Source organism: Pristis pectinata, chromosome 43 (genome assembly GCF_009764475.1).
Source record: "Pristis pectinata isolate sPriPec2 chromosome 43, sPriPec2.1.pri, whole genome shotgun sequence".
Classification (NCBI taxonomy): Eukaryota; Metazoa; Chordata; class Chondrichthyes; order Rhinopristiformes; family Pristidae; genus Pristis; species Pristis pectinata.
In genome coordinates this window covers 3118464-3135589 of record NC_067446.1, presented here as the reverse complement: position 1 = coordinate 3135589, position 17126 = coordinate 3118464, and the positions used below count along the sequence as shown (strand labels likewise).

Sequence of the window (17126 nt, the reverse complement as noted above, 5' to 3'; positions counted from 1 at the left end):
CCTAAATTCAAATAGAAACAACAAAAGAGTGCAATTAATTGCATATCTACTGTTCGTGAGTAAATTTGAATCACGGCATCGTGGATACAGTTATTTTGTTCATTTACAATCTGTCACTGGTAAGGCCAACATTTCTTGCCCTTCAGTAATTACTTTTGAGGATCATGAGCCACAGACATCCCTGTGGTAATAGAATTCCTCCAATAAAGTGTGATAATGATACAAGGCTTAGATGGGAACGCAAGCTTGTGAGAACTAAACAAAACAAATCTCCGAAAAGCGATATCGATCGGTGGGCGAGTTGATATCAGGAAAAGTATACTCTTACGGCAAGAAATGGCATGATACCATTCCAGTTTGGAAAGCAATTTTAAGTCAACTGAGGTCAATTATTACTAATTAAAGTCAATTAATAAATAAAAACTAATAATAACATTGTTGTGAGAAAGGTTCTTTTGGTATCTTAAAGATAAAGGTCTGGACACACAGTCTTTGTAATTTAAAAATGGTTTATTAACAAAGACAAACGCAGGACAGAATGCATGGGAACAGATGCAAACTCCCACAATCTCAAGCAGGAGATCATGAATGTGGAGGGAAATCACGACAGAGGGTGAGGTACACACACACACACACACACACGCACGCACGCACACACACACAATAACTGGGTACAAATGATCAAGGAATAAACTATACAATGTTTGGACACCCTGATTCTGGACAAACATTGGCTCTTTGGTCTCGGGAGTCCTTAACTAACTGCCCTTGAGTAGTGCACAGCTCACCTCAACATCCTCGGACACAGAAAGAAAGAGAAAGGAAAACCAAACATGCAGCACTTTTATGCTGCTGGGGGACTGGGTAGCCCAACAAAGACAAAGGTGTTTTAAACGGGCCAATAATAGATGTGTCCAGGAACAAAGGTGCTCACACAGACCGATCCGAGTGGTGCAGCAAGACAAAGGTGTTTACCTAATGGGGCGGAGCCGGACCCCTGATTGACAGTGGTATAGCTTCCGACTTGATAGACAATGCTATCGTCTGACCATGGGGGTCAGTAGTGTTGTCACTGTCATCTGACCCCTGGCCTTTCATACTACAAACATTTATTACTAATAAATAAAAGTCAATAAGTACTAACAATTATAAAACATTTCTAAAAATGTTTCACACAAGATAGAAATCAAACATTCAAATCGGAGTGGGTGAGCCAACAGAATAATGCAAATATCTTCAGCTGGAAAGGTTACAACAGCCTTGTGGCTTAAATGCAATCATGAAAAACTGATAAACATTGGCAGCATTTCATTGCAGATGAAATCTAATATTTATAGAAGTTGAAATATCACATCCTGAAGTGTACGTCCCAAACGCTAGCGCAACACAGGTAATTTTACCTTTATCTACACAGACACACACAGGTTCTTCACAGGCAATGGAAAGAATAATGTTCTACGCAAACAGTCCAGTGAGACCAAGAAGCATTATCGTGCTGCTTCATTATATTAAACCATTACATACAGGCCCAGGGTTTCCAATCAATACCTGGTCACTGAAATCACATACTAAATTATTTCAAACCCATTAGTTCCACAGTGATAAATCAGTGACTGCATTATTGAGTCCAAGTGATTTATCTCTAACCAGCACTGATACCTGCGAAACACCACAGGTCACAGACCTCCACCCAGAATGACACCCTCCACCGCGGCCCTCTGTCTTCTCTGGGCAAATAATTCTGAATCCACACGATCAATTCACCGTGTATCCTGTGCATGTTGTATATTGAATGTGAAGTAGAAGAAATTCCATCGGTGTAATATTTGGAATTTGACCTTGCAGTAAACATTCTTTATAAATATAAATACATGGGTTAGACACAGATTGAAAGTCCCTCCACACCGTCCCATTACACACTCAGACACAGTATGAAGCTCCCTCTACACTATCCTATCACACACTCCCGGGGTCAGACACAGAGTGAAGCCCCTCTATACCTCCCATTACACATCCCTGGGCACAGGTTACAAGCAGAACTTCATTTCCTCTATTACTTCTCAGAACTAAAAGAATTGTTTCATTGTTCTCTGCTGAGCCACTTTGTTGTTGGGCGTCATCGACCCAACTTCCTCAAACTGAGCTGCTTGGAGCTTCAACACCACAGGGTGCGAGTCTCTCCCGAGGCAACTGACTCGTCGCTCAGGCTCTGACGGGACGCAGCCCCAGTCCGGACCTCTCTCAGGCAGGCGTCCAACACCATCAAAGGTCACCCTTTCCAGATCCACCAGGATCCCTGGTGAATCCCGCCTTCTGTCGCTGCGCAGTTGCTGATCAAGGTTAGTTCCTTGTGGTTGTAACGAATTTGGATCCGAGTCCGATTGTACGGAGGTGCCCAGGTCCACGGACTGAGCGGGAGATTCCGGGAAAGGTGGGCTGCATCTCGAGGTAGAGCAGGGACCAAGGTGAGGAGGAGAGGTCCTGGGAGGGAATCCCGGAGATGGCCAATTGGATCCACAGCTGGCTTGGTGATAGGGAGAAGAGTTGGGAGGGGTTGGAAGGATGATTTGTATTTGGGAGTCTGTGACCAGCGGTGTACCCCAGGGATCGGTGCTGGGATCTCTGCTGTTTGTGGTTCATATTCACCACCAGGATGTGAATGTGGGAGGTCCGATTAGTTAGTCCGTGGAGGAGACGAAAGTCGGTGGTGTTGTGGACGGCGAGGACGGGCGTCCAAGGCTACAGCGGGAGACAGATCCGTTGGAAAGTCAGGCGGAGATTTGGCAGATAGAATTTAATCTCGACCAGTGCGAGGTGATGCATTTTGGAAAGTCAAATCGGGGTAGGACGTATACAGTGAATGGGAGGGTGCTGAGGAACGTTGATGAACAGAGAGACCAAGGGGTGCAAGTCCATAGAGTCACACGGCACGGAAACAGGCCCTTCGGCCCAATTGATCCATGCCGACCGAGATTCCCATTCGCCCGCATTTGGCCCATATCCCTCTGTCCCTTTCCTATCCATGTATCCGTCCAAGTGCCTTTCAAAATGTTGCTAATGTACCTGCCTTAGCCACTTCCTTCCTTCTTTATCAATCTTTTTATTGAATTTCAAATTAATTCAGTTAATAGATATGACATCGGCGATAATAGATCTGGTGAGAAGAGATCGGGATTTCAATAATAACAGTTAATATTAAAACTCACACGGAGTAACATATATAATCTGGACCTCCCGCTTTCTTGCTAAGTGAACACGATACAAAAGAAAATTGAAAAGAAATTTAATTATATGAAAAGAGAACCCCCAAATTAAAAAAAAACAACAAAAAAAAGAAACTAAAAACTTCAACAAAAAACTGGACGGACACATCTTCGGTTAAAAAAAGACATTACTGTGTCGTCAGCTTAGAGGTTATTGAAGGGGATTCGAAAAAGTCTGCTTATATCATGTGCAAATACTGAATAAATGGACTCCAAACTTCCTGAAATTTAAGGGAAGGATCAACTGTGCCACTCCTCATTTTCTCTCAGTTTAAACATTTTATAGCTGGAGAAAACCATTGAAATGTGGTAGGAGGTTCAGGATCCTTCTATTTAAATAGAATGGATCTTGTGGCCATCAATGTAACAAAAGAAATCGTACGACAAGCAGAAACGGATACATGGCCAGAATCCATCATTGGTAACCCAAAAATTGCAGTAATAGGATGGGGTTGTAGATCAATATTCAATACAGTTGAAATAATATTAAAAGGGTCTTTCCAAAAGAGGGCAGTATCAAAACATATGTGTCAGGGAAGCCACTTCCGAATTACATTTGTCACATGTGGGATTTATATGGTGATAAAAATGGGCTAACTTGTCCTTAGACATATGGGTCCTGTGAACCACCTTAAACTGTATCAAAGAGAGTCGAGCACACTTTGAAGGTGTTTAACTAATTGGAGAATTTTCTTCCATGTCTCTGGAGGTAAAAGTATCTGGAGTTTCCTTTCGTATTCATTCTTCATTTTATCAAGTGTCTCTAGACGTATTTTCATAATCAGATCCTAAATTATTGTTCTCAAGCCTTTCTGATAAGGATTAAAACCTAAGATTTTTGCCGTAATTTCAATTTTATCTGGTATCGGAAAACAAGGTAAAGTGACTTAAGAAGTTTCTAATCTTTAAATATCGAAAAAGTGTGATCGAGGCAAATTGTATTTATTAGACAGTTGTTCAAAAGACAAAAAGCAGTTATCAATGAATAAATCACGAAAGCGTGTTATTCCCCCTCATTTTCCATAAGGAAAGAGCTAAATCAATTCTAGATGGTTGAAATAGAAATTGGATTGGATAGGACTTGATAAAATGAATTTATTCACTCCAAAAATTAAAGAATTAAAGAGATAGTTGTTTCATGAAAGGATTGTGGTAATTTACCCATCGATAGGGCATCTTTAAAAATTTTCCCTAACCAGGGAGAGAGAAGATCAGAAAAGGATTTTAAAAATTCAGCTGTATCCCTATCGGAACCAAGTGTTTTACCCGAATTCCTTGAAGAAATTGCTTTCTTTATTTCTTCCTCCGAAATGGGTGCATCTAATATTAAACGTTCATTAAGTGATAATTTCGGAGTCCTCAAATTCCTTAAAAATTCATGCGTTGATGTAGAATTCTCAGGAAATTCTGATTGATATGATGAAATTTTTGAAAATATTCATTAATTTGATCATGGTCCACCGTGTAATTACCGTCTCATTTACGAACTTTAATAATCTGATGTTCCGTTGAGGCAGCTTTCAGTTGGTTGGCCAACAATTTGCCATATTTATCACCATGCATATAAAATTGACTCCTAGTTTTGAGTAATTGATTTTCAATTTGAAATTTTAATAATAAACTGTTGCAATTGAAGTTCAGATCTCTTTTGGGTGAACGAAATTAAGAGAATCAGAGCATTTTTTCAATCATTTTCTTTAGCCTTATCAGCCAATATACGTAATTCATTATTAGTTCGTTTTTTTTCAATCCAGCAAAGTATGAAGTAATTTGACAGGGATATAAACTTTCAAGGTATCCCATAATATCCCACTGGTAATTTCTTCCATATAATTAGTTGACGAGAGAAAGGAAATCTGTTCATTAATAACATGAAGAAAGTCTAAATCTTGCAATAAAGAAGGATTGAGTCTCCATTGTCTGGCACCAGAGGGTACGTCCGCGAATTGAATTTATAGTTTCAATGGCGCATGATCAGAAACGGCAATTGCATCAGACTTAAAGTCAACAACAAATGGGCCTAATCGGGAGTCAATAAAAAAGTAATCAATCCCAGAGTAGTTGTGATAGACATGAGAAAAGAATGAGAACTCTTTATCATATGGATGTAGAACTCTCCAAACTTCTAAAATGCCGGGATCAACTGAGAAGGAATTAGTAAAGTCAGCGGATTTGTTTGGAAGCCCGTGACTCGACACAGATCTATCCATCGAAGGGTTTAAACAACAATTGTAATCTCCACCCATAATCAACGTATAATTGTTTAAATTAGGAAAAAGAGGAAAATAAATGTTTAATAAACTCGGGATGTTCAACATTAGGCGCATGAACGTTAACCATAACAACATTTCTTTAATGAGGTAAGCTAGTAATTAATAAAACTCTACCATTCGGGTCTGAAATTATTTCATGACGAAGAAATGAAATTGAGGAGTCTATAAAAATAGAAACTCCTTTCACCTTTACTTGTGAGTTAGAATGAAACTTTGACCCTTCCAAAATCTATAAAAGCGCTGATTATCCTCTCCCCTAATACAAGTCTCCTGCGGAAAATAATCTGAGCGTTCAGTATATGATAAACTTTAAAGGTCTTCTTGCGTTTAATTGGATTAAACAGTTCGTATTCCATGAAACAATATTAATCATCTTATCCATTTTAAAGACTAAAAACATATGGTGTGTAAAGGGTTAACCTTACAGCACAGGAGACTCATTAACAGGAAGAGGAAAAAGAATTCAAAGAGGAGCCAGATATGACGACAGTTCAGGCATATTTGTAGTTTATCGGTCAAGAGGGCGAAAACAACTAACCTAAAAACAGCCCCACCCCCGCCCACAAAAGCCCTAAACCTGGCCAATAGACGGCCAGAAGGCTACCCGCTAATTTACTTAACCTCAGCTCTTTTGGTGGCAAATCTCCAAGTTAAAAAGAATGCAAAACACCACCGATAGTCAAAACATAAGGGTGCAAATACCTAAAATAGAATTTCGAAATGTTAGCAGGCTTGCTGAAAAAGTTCCACACAGTCAAAACTACTGACAGTCGACATTTAAAAATACAAACTTACTATTATTTCAAAAGAAAAAGCAACGGTCACTCAGTCAGATTCTTCATTATGACCAAAATAAACCATTACAAATATTAAAGTAAAATAACAAAAAGAAAGAAAGAATTGTTAAATAGAAACATGGTGAGTGTCCATGTTCCAGAACCAAGCACGGAAGTGTTTACAGAGGGCATGAAAATCTCCGTACTTAACAAACGTTCACATCTGCAAGTTAGTTATTACCTAGTAGATCAAATAAGTATAAAAATCAAAGAATTACACGTTTATTAACCATCTGAAGTCAACAGTTAGTCTGAGAAATTCTTCGGCTTCCTTGATGGAATTAAACCATCGGCGTGATTTGTCGGAGAGTACAATCCTCAGGCGAGCTGGCAACAATAATGCAGGTTGCTAGTTACCTTGATAAAGCCGCGACATAATCGGTTTATAAAGCAGTCTCTCTTTCATGACTTCTGGGCTGTAATCTTCAACCAGACGAAAACTTCCGATCTTTATATTGGATCATTCCTCGATGACGAGCGATTCGAATCTAATGCTCTATAGTACTCAGGCAGTGAAATCTCAGGATTACTGGCTGTGGTTTTTGCTCTGCAGGGGATTTTGGTCTTAACGCTCGATGAGCACGATCAAGTATGGGACGGACAGAGAAACCTTCAGAGCCAAACACATCCGTCAGAAGTTTAGAAAAGAAATCGACAGGATTACCAGTTTCAGCGTCTTCTGGAAAGCCAATCGTCCTCAAATTGTTTCTCCCACTACAGCTCTCTAAATCAATAATCCTCTGTCTTTGCTGTTCCAATCTTTGGATGGTCTCAGTTAAATATTTCTCCAGTAAGCTCAGTCTACGATCTCTCTCTTTGCCAGCTTCATCCAGTTCAGCAATTAATTGCCGTTGTTTAGCAATTTCCTGCATGAGTGCAGTTTGTCTGTCTTCAATCTCCATTAACAACGTTTCCAAAGTTGCAAATCTCTGGTGAAGCTTTTTATCCAGTTTAGGAATAGATTCCAATGTAAGCTGAGGGTCTCAATACCCTTGCTATCAGCTGCAGCTTTAGGTCTGGTGTTCATTTCCGGCAATTAAGAATCCAACAGTCTGATTAAAGTATTATAACAGTCTTATTAAGGGGTGGTGTACAAGAAATTAACAGGTAAGTGGAGCAGTGCCAAGATGCGACCTACTCGATTCTAGCGCCACCAAGAGAGTCCAGCCACTTCCTCTGGCAGATCGTACCATACACGGACCACCCTCTGGCTGAGAATAGTTGCCCCACAGGTTCTATTAATACTCTCCTCTATCTCCTTAAACATGTGCCCTCTGCTTCTTGATTCTCCAACCCTGGGGAAAAATACCGTGCGGCTTCACCCGATCTCTGTCCCTCATGATTTATACACCTCTATAACATCACGCCTCATTCTCCTAAGTTCCAATGAAAACAGTTCCAACCTGCTCAACCTCTCTTCATAACGCAGTCCCTTGTGTACCGGCAACACCCCCGTAAATCTCCCTCAGCACTCATTCCAGCTTTATGGCATTTTTCCTCTGACAGGGTGACCAGAACTGAAGATTGTATTACGGGATCACCAACGTCCTGTACAACTGCAACGTAACTTCCCAACCTCTATACTCAGTGCCCTGACCGATGGAGGCCTGCGTGCCAAACGCCTTCTTCACCGCTATGTCTACCTGTGACGCCACTATCAGGGAACCATGCATTTGTACTGCAAGGTCCCGCTGTTCTACAACACTCCCCAGCACCCCACCGTGCACTGTGAATGTCTTACCCTGGTTTGTCTTCCCAAAATGAAACACCGAGCACTTATCCGAATTACACTCCGTTTGCCATTCCTCAGCCCACTGACCCAGCTGATCCAGATCCCTGTGTAAATCCTAATAAACACCTTCACTGTCAATGACACTACCTAATGAAGTGTCATTTGCAAACTTACTGAGCATGCCTTGGACATTCTCATTCATATCATTGACATAGATATTGTGGTGAGGAAGTCGTACGGCATGTTTGCCTTCACAGGTCGGGGCAGAGAACACAAGAGTTGGGATGTTACTTTGCAACTTTACAAAACACTGGTTAGACTGCACTTGGAGTTGTGTGTGCAATTCTGGTCAGCACACCACAGGAAGGGTGTGGTTGGGCTGGAGTTAACGCAGAGGAGTTACCCCAGCACTTTTACCGGATTGGAGGGCTTCAGTGTTGGGGGGAGATCGGAGAGGCTGGGACTGTTTACCCTGGTGCGAAGGAGGCTGAGGGGTGACCCGATTGGAGTATATCAGATCACGAGAGGAAGAGACAGGGTAGACAGCCAGAACCTATTTACCCACGGAGGGGTATCAACAACGGGGTGGGGGCTGGGACTTCAGGAGAGATGGAGGAGGTTTAAAGTGGATCTGAGGGGTAGTTTATTTACACAGGGAGTGGTTGGTATCAGGCAGGTGCTGCCAGAGGAGGGGGTGGAATCAGACGCAGTGACTACGTTTGAGGGGCATTTAGACAGACCCGTGAATAGACAAGGTGTAGAGGGATACGGTCCTAATGTGGGCAAATGGGATTTGTGGAGTGGGGCAAAAAGGTCGGTATGGACGTTTTGGGCAGAAGGGCCTTTTCCGTACTGTGTGACACCCCTCCTCTCCTCTCCTCTCCGTCCGTCACACCCTCTCCCTCCCTCCATTCCCCACCACTCTCACCTCCACAATATCTCCTCCACCAGACCCACCATGTCGCTCTCCGGAGAATGGTACAACTCCACCCTCGGTGACAACTTCTCCTCCACCGATTTCATCCCCTGGGACCTCAGCATCCAGTGGCCGGCGCCCATCATCTTGTTTGTCTTCATCACCGGCCTCACCTTCCTGCTGGGCGTCCCCGGCAACGGCGCGGTCGTCTGGGTGACGGGCTTCAAGATGAAGAGGGGCGTCCACACGGTGTGTTTCCTGAACCTGGCTGTGGTGGACCTGACCTACTGCCTCACCCTCCCCTTGCTGGTGGCCTCCTACTTCGTTACAACACCCTGGTCCCAAGCTAAATTGTTTGGTATGTTCCGCAGTTGCACCATCAATATCAACATGTCCGCCAGCTCCTTCCTGTTGACCCTGATCAGCATCTGCCGCTGTCTGGCCGTCACTCGGCCCATCTGGTTCCGCCAAAAACTGCGCCTGTCTTGGGTGTGTGCGGCCTGCTTCGTGGCCTGGGTCCTGGCCTTCTTCACCTGCCTGCCCCACTTACTGAGTGAGCAGATTGTCCCGTATCGCAGGCACAAGACCTGGGCTGCGTTACTGGTAATTTGGGCCATCGTCACCTTCGGCCTCCCCTTTGCGATCATGGCCACCTGCTACATCGTGATTGCCCGGGAGCTACGCGGGGTCCAGTCCGCCAAGTGCAGGAAGCCCGTCCGCCTCATGGTGACCGTGGTGGCGGCCTTTGTCGTCTGCTGGCTCCCCAACATTGTTTGCGGCCTTCTCCAGGACTACTTCGACCTCGTTACCTGGGACTGGGTGGACGTCACCTTCGGCCTGGCTTCCTTCAACAGCGCACTCAACCCCCTTCTCTACGTCTTCTCCGGCCGCGAATTTCGCCAGGTCTTCAGGCGCTCGCTGGCCGCCTCGCTCCACCTGGCCTTCGCCGAGGAGTGCTCAGAGTTGGGGAGAGTCCCTCCTGACTCCACAGTCTCTACAGTGACGAGGGTCTGAGCGATCCCCTGGCGGACCCTCGGCCGAGCGACATCCCCTGACGACGGAGGAAGAGGACGTTCGGCAGCAAGGATGGTCCCCAATGGTGGTCTATCCACACGATTTGTCCAACCTCACTTGCACCTAACACTCTCTAATCTGTGAACCTGTTCTGCACCCTTTCCAAAGCCTGCACATCCTTCCTGTAACGGGGCCACCAGAACTGCACACAACACTCCAAGTGCGGGCTAACCAGAGTTGTCTACAGCTGCAACGTGACTTCCTGACTGTCAGATTCAACGCCCCAACCAATGAAGGCAAGCGTGCCGTACGCCTTCTTCACCACCCTGTCTAATTGTGTGGCCACTTTCAGGGAGCTGTGGACTTGGAAACCAAAATCATTTTGTCCATCAGTGCTCCTCAGGACAGTCTCATTTACTGTATATTTTCCTGACGTTTGACCTCCCAAAGTGGAACACCTCACACGAATCCGGATTAAACTCCATCTGCCACCTCTCTGCCCACATGTCTTTAACTGATCCATATCCTGCTCCATCTTTTGTTAACCTCCCACACTGTCCAAAATTCCACCAATTTTTGCTTTGTCTTAAACTTAGCAATCAGCCCAGTTACACTTAGAACAGTACAGCACAATACAAGCGCTTCGGCCCACAATGTTGTGCCGACCTTTAAGCCTCGCCTAAGACTATCTAACCTCTTCCTCTCACATATCCTTCTATCTTAAATTCCTCCACATGTCTATCGAGTAATCCCTTGAATTTGACCAATGTCCCTGCCTCCACCAACATCCGAGGCAGCGCAAGACTACCAGTATTTTTAATATATGCAAACAAAGAAAGCAAATTATTTTCTCCCCCAAAACAATCTACATGTAAAATGTTCAGGCTTACAAACAAATTCCTGTTGTATTTTAACATATGAAAAATAAAGGAAGAAGATTGATAAGCTCTTAGTGCAATGCTCATGATTCCAGCCAAGAGAATTTTAACGTTACATCTTTTTTAACATCAATGACTCCACTTTAACAGAATCAGGATTTATTGGTAAAATGTCCAAGTAGTTCGTGTATTTTCGAGTGGCTAAAGCATGCAATGTTAGGGGGAGAAAGGGAAACAAGAGACTTCAGAGTTCTCGTCCAAACTGAGCCTCCTACAATTTCATAAATAAAATGTGTTTGTTTGATACAAACTGCTAAAGTGGTCTATTGTTACCAACCAGGTTGCACCTTGGTGAATGTCCCTCTAAGACACCTGGAGAGTAGTGTAGTAGTGTGTGTGTCTGTGTGTGGCTTTATCAGTTGTAGTCTTTTTTCCAGTCGCAATAGTCAGATAAAGCCACACACACACACACACACACACACACACACACACACACACAACTGGCCAGGTATCTTTAAGGGACGCTCACCACTTAGCAACCTGGATCGTAACATCTCCCCATAACAGAAAAAATTTGATCTGCAAGAGCAAAATTTTTAACAGCGTATACAAATAGTAAACGAATGCCTTACAATTATCATATTACATGGTTCTATAAAATTACATTGGTAAAGATACATTTCCCACAACATCTGGAAAGGCAGTCGGCAATTATATTATCTTTGCCTTTAATGTAAGTCATCATGAGATCATACTCTTGTAAAATTATTCCTAAGTCTTCTTTTGATTCCCTTGACTCAATTATATCTTCTTGTATATGGTAAAATAAACATCCTCGATTAAATAGTTCACTTTCAGAAAGCTAAAAATAATGGAGGTTTTGCTTTATACAACTTTAGGTTTTATTACTGGGCAGTCAATATACTAAATCTTACTTTTTGGTTACATTATATTAATCATGAGGCCTGTCCAGTATGGGTTTCCGTCGAAGCTAATTCTGTTAAAAAAAATTCTATTTTTTTTTTGCTTGACTCTTCACTTCCTTTATCAATAAATAAATTAACGGATAATTTGTAGTTAAACATGCTTTGAGTATTTGGTTACAATTTAGAAAATATTATGGTTTCCTGAGATTCTCTTTGTCTCGTCCCATTGTTACGGACTCAGTGAAAGTCCCTTTAAGATAGAGAGTGTGTGTGTATGTGTGTGTGGGGCGTGCTTACGTCAATAGAAGATAAAGGACGTAATGACGTTGTTGAAGAAGGAAGAAGAAGAAGGAGAGAGAGAGAGAGAAGGGAGAGAGACACCAGCCTGCTTGTTTTCTCTATCGATGGATGAGAAACAATAACTGTGTCTGCCACTGAAATCCTTGTATGGAAGTTGGAAGTAATCCGGTGGAGTTCACTTTGTTGCTGACCTGTAGAGGAAAACGGGTATTTGTGTGTGGACGACCACGATTCGGATGCTTTTCGGGGTGAGGAAGTCACTACCGAGTAAACCCTGAAGTGTCGTTTGGGTCCCATCGTGGAACATTTGGATTTCGTATTTGCTCTCCCTATTTTTCTCTACGTCTCCGTCTTATCTTCAGACAACGGTGGTTGTTGAAGAAGCCCTTGCTCATGTTTCACCTTATGGCTTGCGGAACTGAACTTTAAGAACCATTCCGGAAGTTGGAGTTTGGGACTTTGTCACACACACACACGAAGAGTTTAGTTTTGGGGTTAACGTTCGAGGTTTAACATTTTTGAATTCTAACATACTAACATTTTTACTTTTATTTTTCATATTATCATAAGTAGTGATTAATAAAATTGTTTTTAACACTGAATCATGCTCAGTGTGTTTCTTTTGTTGCTGGTTCGTGACACCATGTTTGCTCATTGTTTTTTTTAAACCTTCCGGACTCGGCTACAAAGAGGCGGTTGGGTGGTCCGTTACCTGGTTCAGGTTGGGTCTGCTGGGCTTGATTGCCTCGATCTCCCAGGTGAGGGCCGCCACCGCACAGGACCGGGGAAGGATGGTCTCGGGGTTAGGATGGTCCTCCTCGGTAGTGTATTGCCCGGAGAGGGCATCGGGCTTCTCGTTCTTGGACCCAGGACGATAGATTAACGTAAACCTGAATCTGACAAAGAATAAGTTCTACCGGGCTTGACGGAATTCAGGCGTTTAGCGTTCGTATATATTCCAGGTTCTTGTGGTCTGTCCAAACGATAAACGGATACTCCGCTCCCTCCAGCCAGTACCTCCACCCCTCCAAAGCAAGCTTGACTGCCAGTAACTCCCGGTTCCCTACGTCGGAATTCCGTTCGGCGGGTACAACTGGCGAGAAAATAGAAAAGCACAGGGGTGCAGTTTCTGATCCGGGCCCGAGCGTTGTGAGAGGACGGCTCCCACCCCGGAGTCGGAGGCGTCGACCTCCACGATGAATTGGCCGGAGGGGTCTGGTTGGACCAGGATGAGGGAGAACGTGAAGCGTCTCTTCAGCTCCGAGAACGCCGAGTCAGCTTCGGGGTTCCACAGAAAAGGCGCTTAGGCGAAGTGAGTTGAGTAAGGGGCGCCGCCACCCGACTATAATTTCTAATGAAACAGCGATAGAAATTCCCCAGAAACCGTCGGAGCTGTTTGCGTGTCGTGGGTCGAGGCTAGTCCGCCACTGCCCGGATTTTCTAGGGATGCGCTCTTAGTCGTCCGCTCTCAATGATGTATCCCGAGAAGCTGATGAAGGGGACATGGAATTCGGGAATCTCAGCCTTGACGAAGGACTTGTTTTCCCAAAGCCTCTGGAGGACCTGACGGACCTGCTGGGTGTGTTCCTGGAGACTGCTGGAGAAGATCAGGATGTCATCCAGATAGCCAAACAGAGCGATTTATGAAGTCTCGTAGGACATCATTGATCAGAGCTTGGAAAACGGCGGGAGCATTGGTGAGGCCCAATGGCATTACTAGGTATTCGAAGTGGTCGAGAGGGGTGTTAAATGCTGTTTTCCACTCGGCTCATAAGGGGGGGAGCCTATGCTGACCAGGTGGTAAGAGCTTCGAGGATGTAGTTTAGAGAATACGGTGGCCCCGTGAAGTAGATCAAAAGCGGAATTGATGATAGGCAGTGGGTACTTGTTTTTGACAGTTATGTTATTTAGGGCCCGGTAGTCGATATTCGGACGCAGTGAGCCAGCCTTCTTCCCCACAAAGAAGAACCCTACACCCACCAGGGAGGATGAGGGGCGAATAATGCCTCCCGAGAGAGATTCATTGATGTACTCCTCCATTGCTTCCTCTGTGGTCGGGATAAGTTATATAACCGACCGGTAGGTCGCGGCGAATGTCGATTTCGTAATCGTATGGCCGGTGTGGGGGCATTGAAAGAGCCCGTTGCTTGCTATATACTTGCCCCAGGTCGCGATACTCCGCTGGGACCCTGGGCAAGTCTGGGGTTTCGGCGGCTGGCGAACTAGCGGTAGCCTTTACCGGGGAATGGGCCGACTGGAGACAAGTGCAGTGGCAGAACTGACCATCCTGCCCGTGGACCAATCGAGGTGGGGATTGTAGCGGCTCAACCAGGGGTACCCAAGAACCATCGGAGTCTGCGGGGAGGCTATCAGGTGAAATTGGACCTGTTCGCGATGGTTTCCAGAGATCAGTAACGACAGCGGAGGTGTACGGTGCGTGACGCGGGTTAACAGTCTGCCATCTAGTGCCCGAACGTCTAGAGGGGTACACAGTGGCTCCATAGGAATCCCGGCCCTGTAAGCTACGTCTTTGTCCAACAGATTTCCCTCGACGCGGGTTAACAGTCTGCCATCTAGTGCCCGAACGTCTAGAGGGGTACACAGTGGCTCCATAGGAATCCCGGCCCTGTAAGCTACGTCTTTGTCCAACAGATTTCCCTTCCCTCCAAGGCGGAAAGGGACGGGGACTGTTGGAGGTGTCTTATGGGAGCTGGGATCAGCATCCGGTTCTGGGAGACAACAAGGGAAAGTTGCCTGGCTCACCAGGAGCCCCCTATCTACTAGTGAGCCCTCTCCCTTTGCTAGAAGGGAGCAAATGGCAAGAAAATGGCCAGGCTGGCCGCAATAGTGGCAACTCCCAGCTCTTAACCTCCAACGTCGTTCGGAGGGAGAAAGGTGGCTCCGTCCCCGCTGCATTGGCTGCTCTGCCGGGGTGGTGCAATCGTCCGGGTGGGAAGCGCCTCTAGGAGCGGAAGGAGCAGAGAGGCTCGGGCTAGGAGGGGCTGGGAAGGTGACCCGTGGGGTGAACGGAGGTGTTGGACGAACCCTCCTCTCTCTCTCTGCCGTTCCCAGAGTCGGTTGTCCAGCCTGGTGGTTAGGGAGATCAACGCATCCAGGCTGGTTGTCTCATCTCTTGCTGCCAACTCTTCCTTTATCCTGTCGCCAAAGCCTTGCCGAAAACCCACCTGGAGAGCCTTATCGTTCCACCCCGAGTCCGGAACTCCACAGAGTACTCCGCGACAATGCGGGAGCCCTGGCGGAGGGTGAGTAGTCACTTGGCTGCCTCTCTACCCCTGACAGGATGGGCGAAGACCCTCCTCATTTCTGCGACAAAGGTCTGAAATGAGGAGCAGGGCTCTGGCTGATTGTCCCAGATGGCGGTGGCCAATTCTAGTGCACTTCCTCGCAACAGGCGCGCTATAAATGTCATCTTGGATCTATCGGTGGTGGACGTGGAGGGCCGCTTCTCAAATGCTCATGAGCATTGTAGCAGGAAGGACCGGCACTTTGCCAGATCCCCAGTGAAGAGTTCTAGGTCAGGTACCTGCGGTTCCTTGGGCAGTCAGGTCGTCAAACCGTAGGGTGATGCTCCTACGGATTGTCCAGGCTGGTCAGACGGAGTTCTTGGAGTGGAGGAGGTCAGAAGAGCGGAGACTCGACTCATCTGTTCACTGACTTGCCCAACATTCACTGCTAGGGTACAGCAGTCCGCCATAACATCCCGTAGCTGCTGGTCATGCCGGCCCAGAAGTGAGCTCTGGCTGGTGAGGGCTTCATGCAAGGGATTCATGTCCGCTGGGTTCATGGTGGCCAGAGTATCCTGTCACATTTCACCCGAGATCGCAGAGAACCCAAATGCGGAAGCCCGGGACGAGACTGGAGTCGCGATGCTTCCCCGGAACCGAACGCAGGCGGTCACCAGAGGGAATCTGGACTCGGGGCTCTGACTGATTCCCGACACGGAAACAGGGTTTTCAAGGAAACACAGCGAAACCAGGACTGCTCTGGAGTTGAAAGCTCCACACAGTCAGGAGACAAAGGATACCCTGAGGTGAACCAATTCTCCGGCAACTAGTGCTAATGAAACCAGGGTTCTTAGCTTAGTCTCCTGATGGGACTCAGGTGTATGATATTATGCGATTAATGTGCACGGAATCCATGTGCAACATGAAAGGGGCCGAATCGAGGGCCAGCACTCAGAACTATGACAGAAATATCCCAACATCTCCCCTGTCGAGCCCCCTTAGGGTCTTCCATGTTTGAATAAGGTCACCCCTCGTCCCAAGGAACACAGACTCAAACTGTCCCGCCTCTCTGGATCGGACAGCCTTCTCCGAGGAATTAGCCTGGTGTCACAGAGTCATGCAGTCATACGTCAGGGAAACAGGACCTTCGGCCCAAATGGTCCATGCTGACCAAGATGCCCGACCAAGGTGGTCGCACTTGCCCGCGTTTGGCACATATCCCTCTAAACCTTTCCCATCCATGGACCCGTCCCAGTGTTATTAGTAGACCTGCCTCACCCATTTCCTCTGGCAGCTCGTTCCATATACGGACCACCCTCTGGGTGAAAAAATTGCCTCTCAGGTTCCCATTAAATCTCTCTCCCTCACCTTGAACCTGTGCCCTCTAGTTCTTGATTCCCCAACCCTGGGGGAAAAGACTGTGAACATTCACCCTCTCTCTGCCCCTCATGGTTTTATACACCTGCGTAAGTCACCCCTCAGTCTCCTCCGTTCCAAGGGACAGAATCCCAGCCTGTTCAACCCCTCCCTAGAACTCAGTCCCTCGACTCCTGGCGACATGCTTGTAAATCCTCGCTGCACTCCTTCCAGTTCAATAACATCGCTCCTCTGGGGAATCTCCTTTGGACTGCCTCCCATGTTATTCCATGTTTTGTTCAGGTCTGGCAAGTGAAACGGTGCACAGCGCTCCAGGTGTGACCTCTCCAACACCCTGTGCAACCGCAACAACCCCTCCCGGTTCTT

General features: G+C 46.0%; 1 protein-coding gene across 1 annotated transcript; it reads left to right on the top strand.

Moving 5' to 3' along the window:
* The first annotated feature begins 9062 nt into the window (after positions 1 to 9062).
* Positions 9063 to 10034, top strand: LOC127566560 (C3a anaphylatoxin chemotactic receptor-like). Its single transcript, XM_052008975.1, has one exon. It carries the CDS (start codon positions 9063 to 9065, stop codon positions 10032 to 10034), a length of 972 nt encoding a protein of 323 aa, XP_051864935.1.
* Positions 10035 to 17126: the final 7092 nt, after the last annotated feature.

Coding starts and splice junctions, on each gene's coding strand:
- LOC127566560 (XM_052008975.1), top strand. CDS start 9,063: ATGTCGCTCTCCGGAGAATGGTACAACTCCACCCTCGGTGACAACTTC.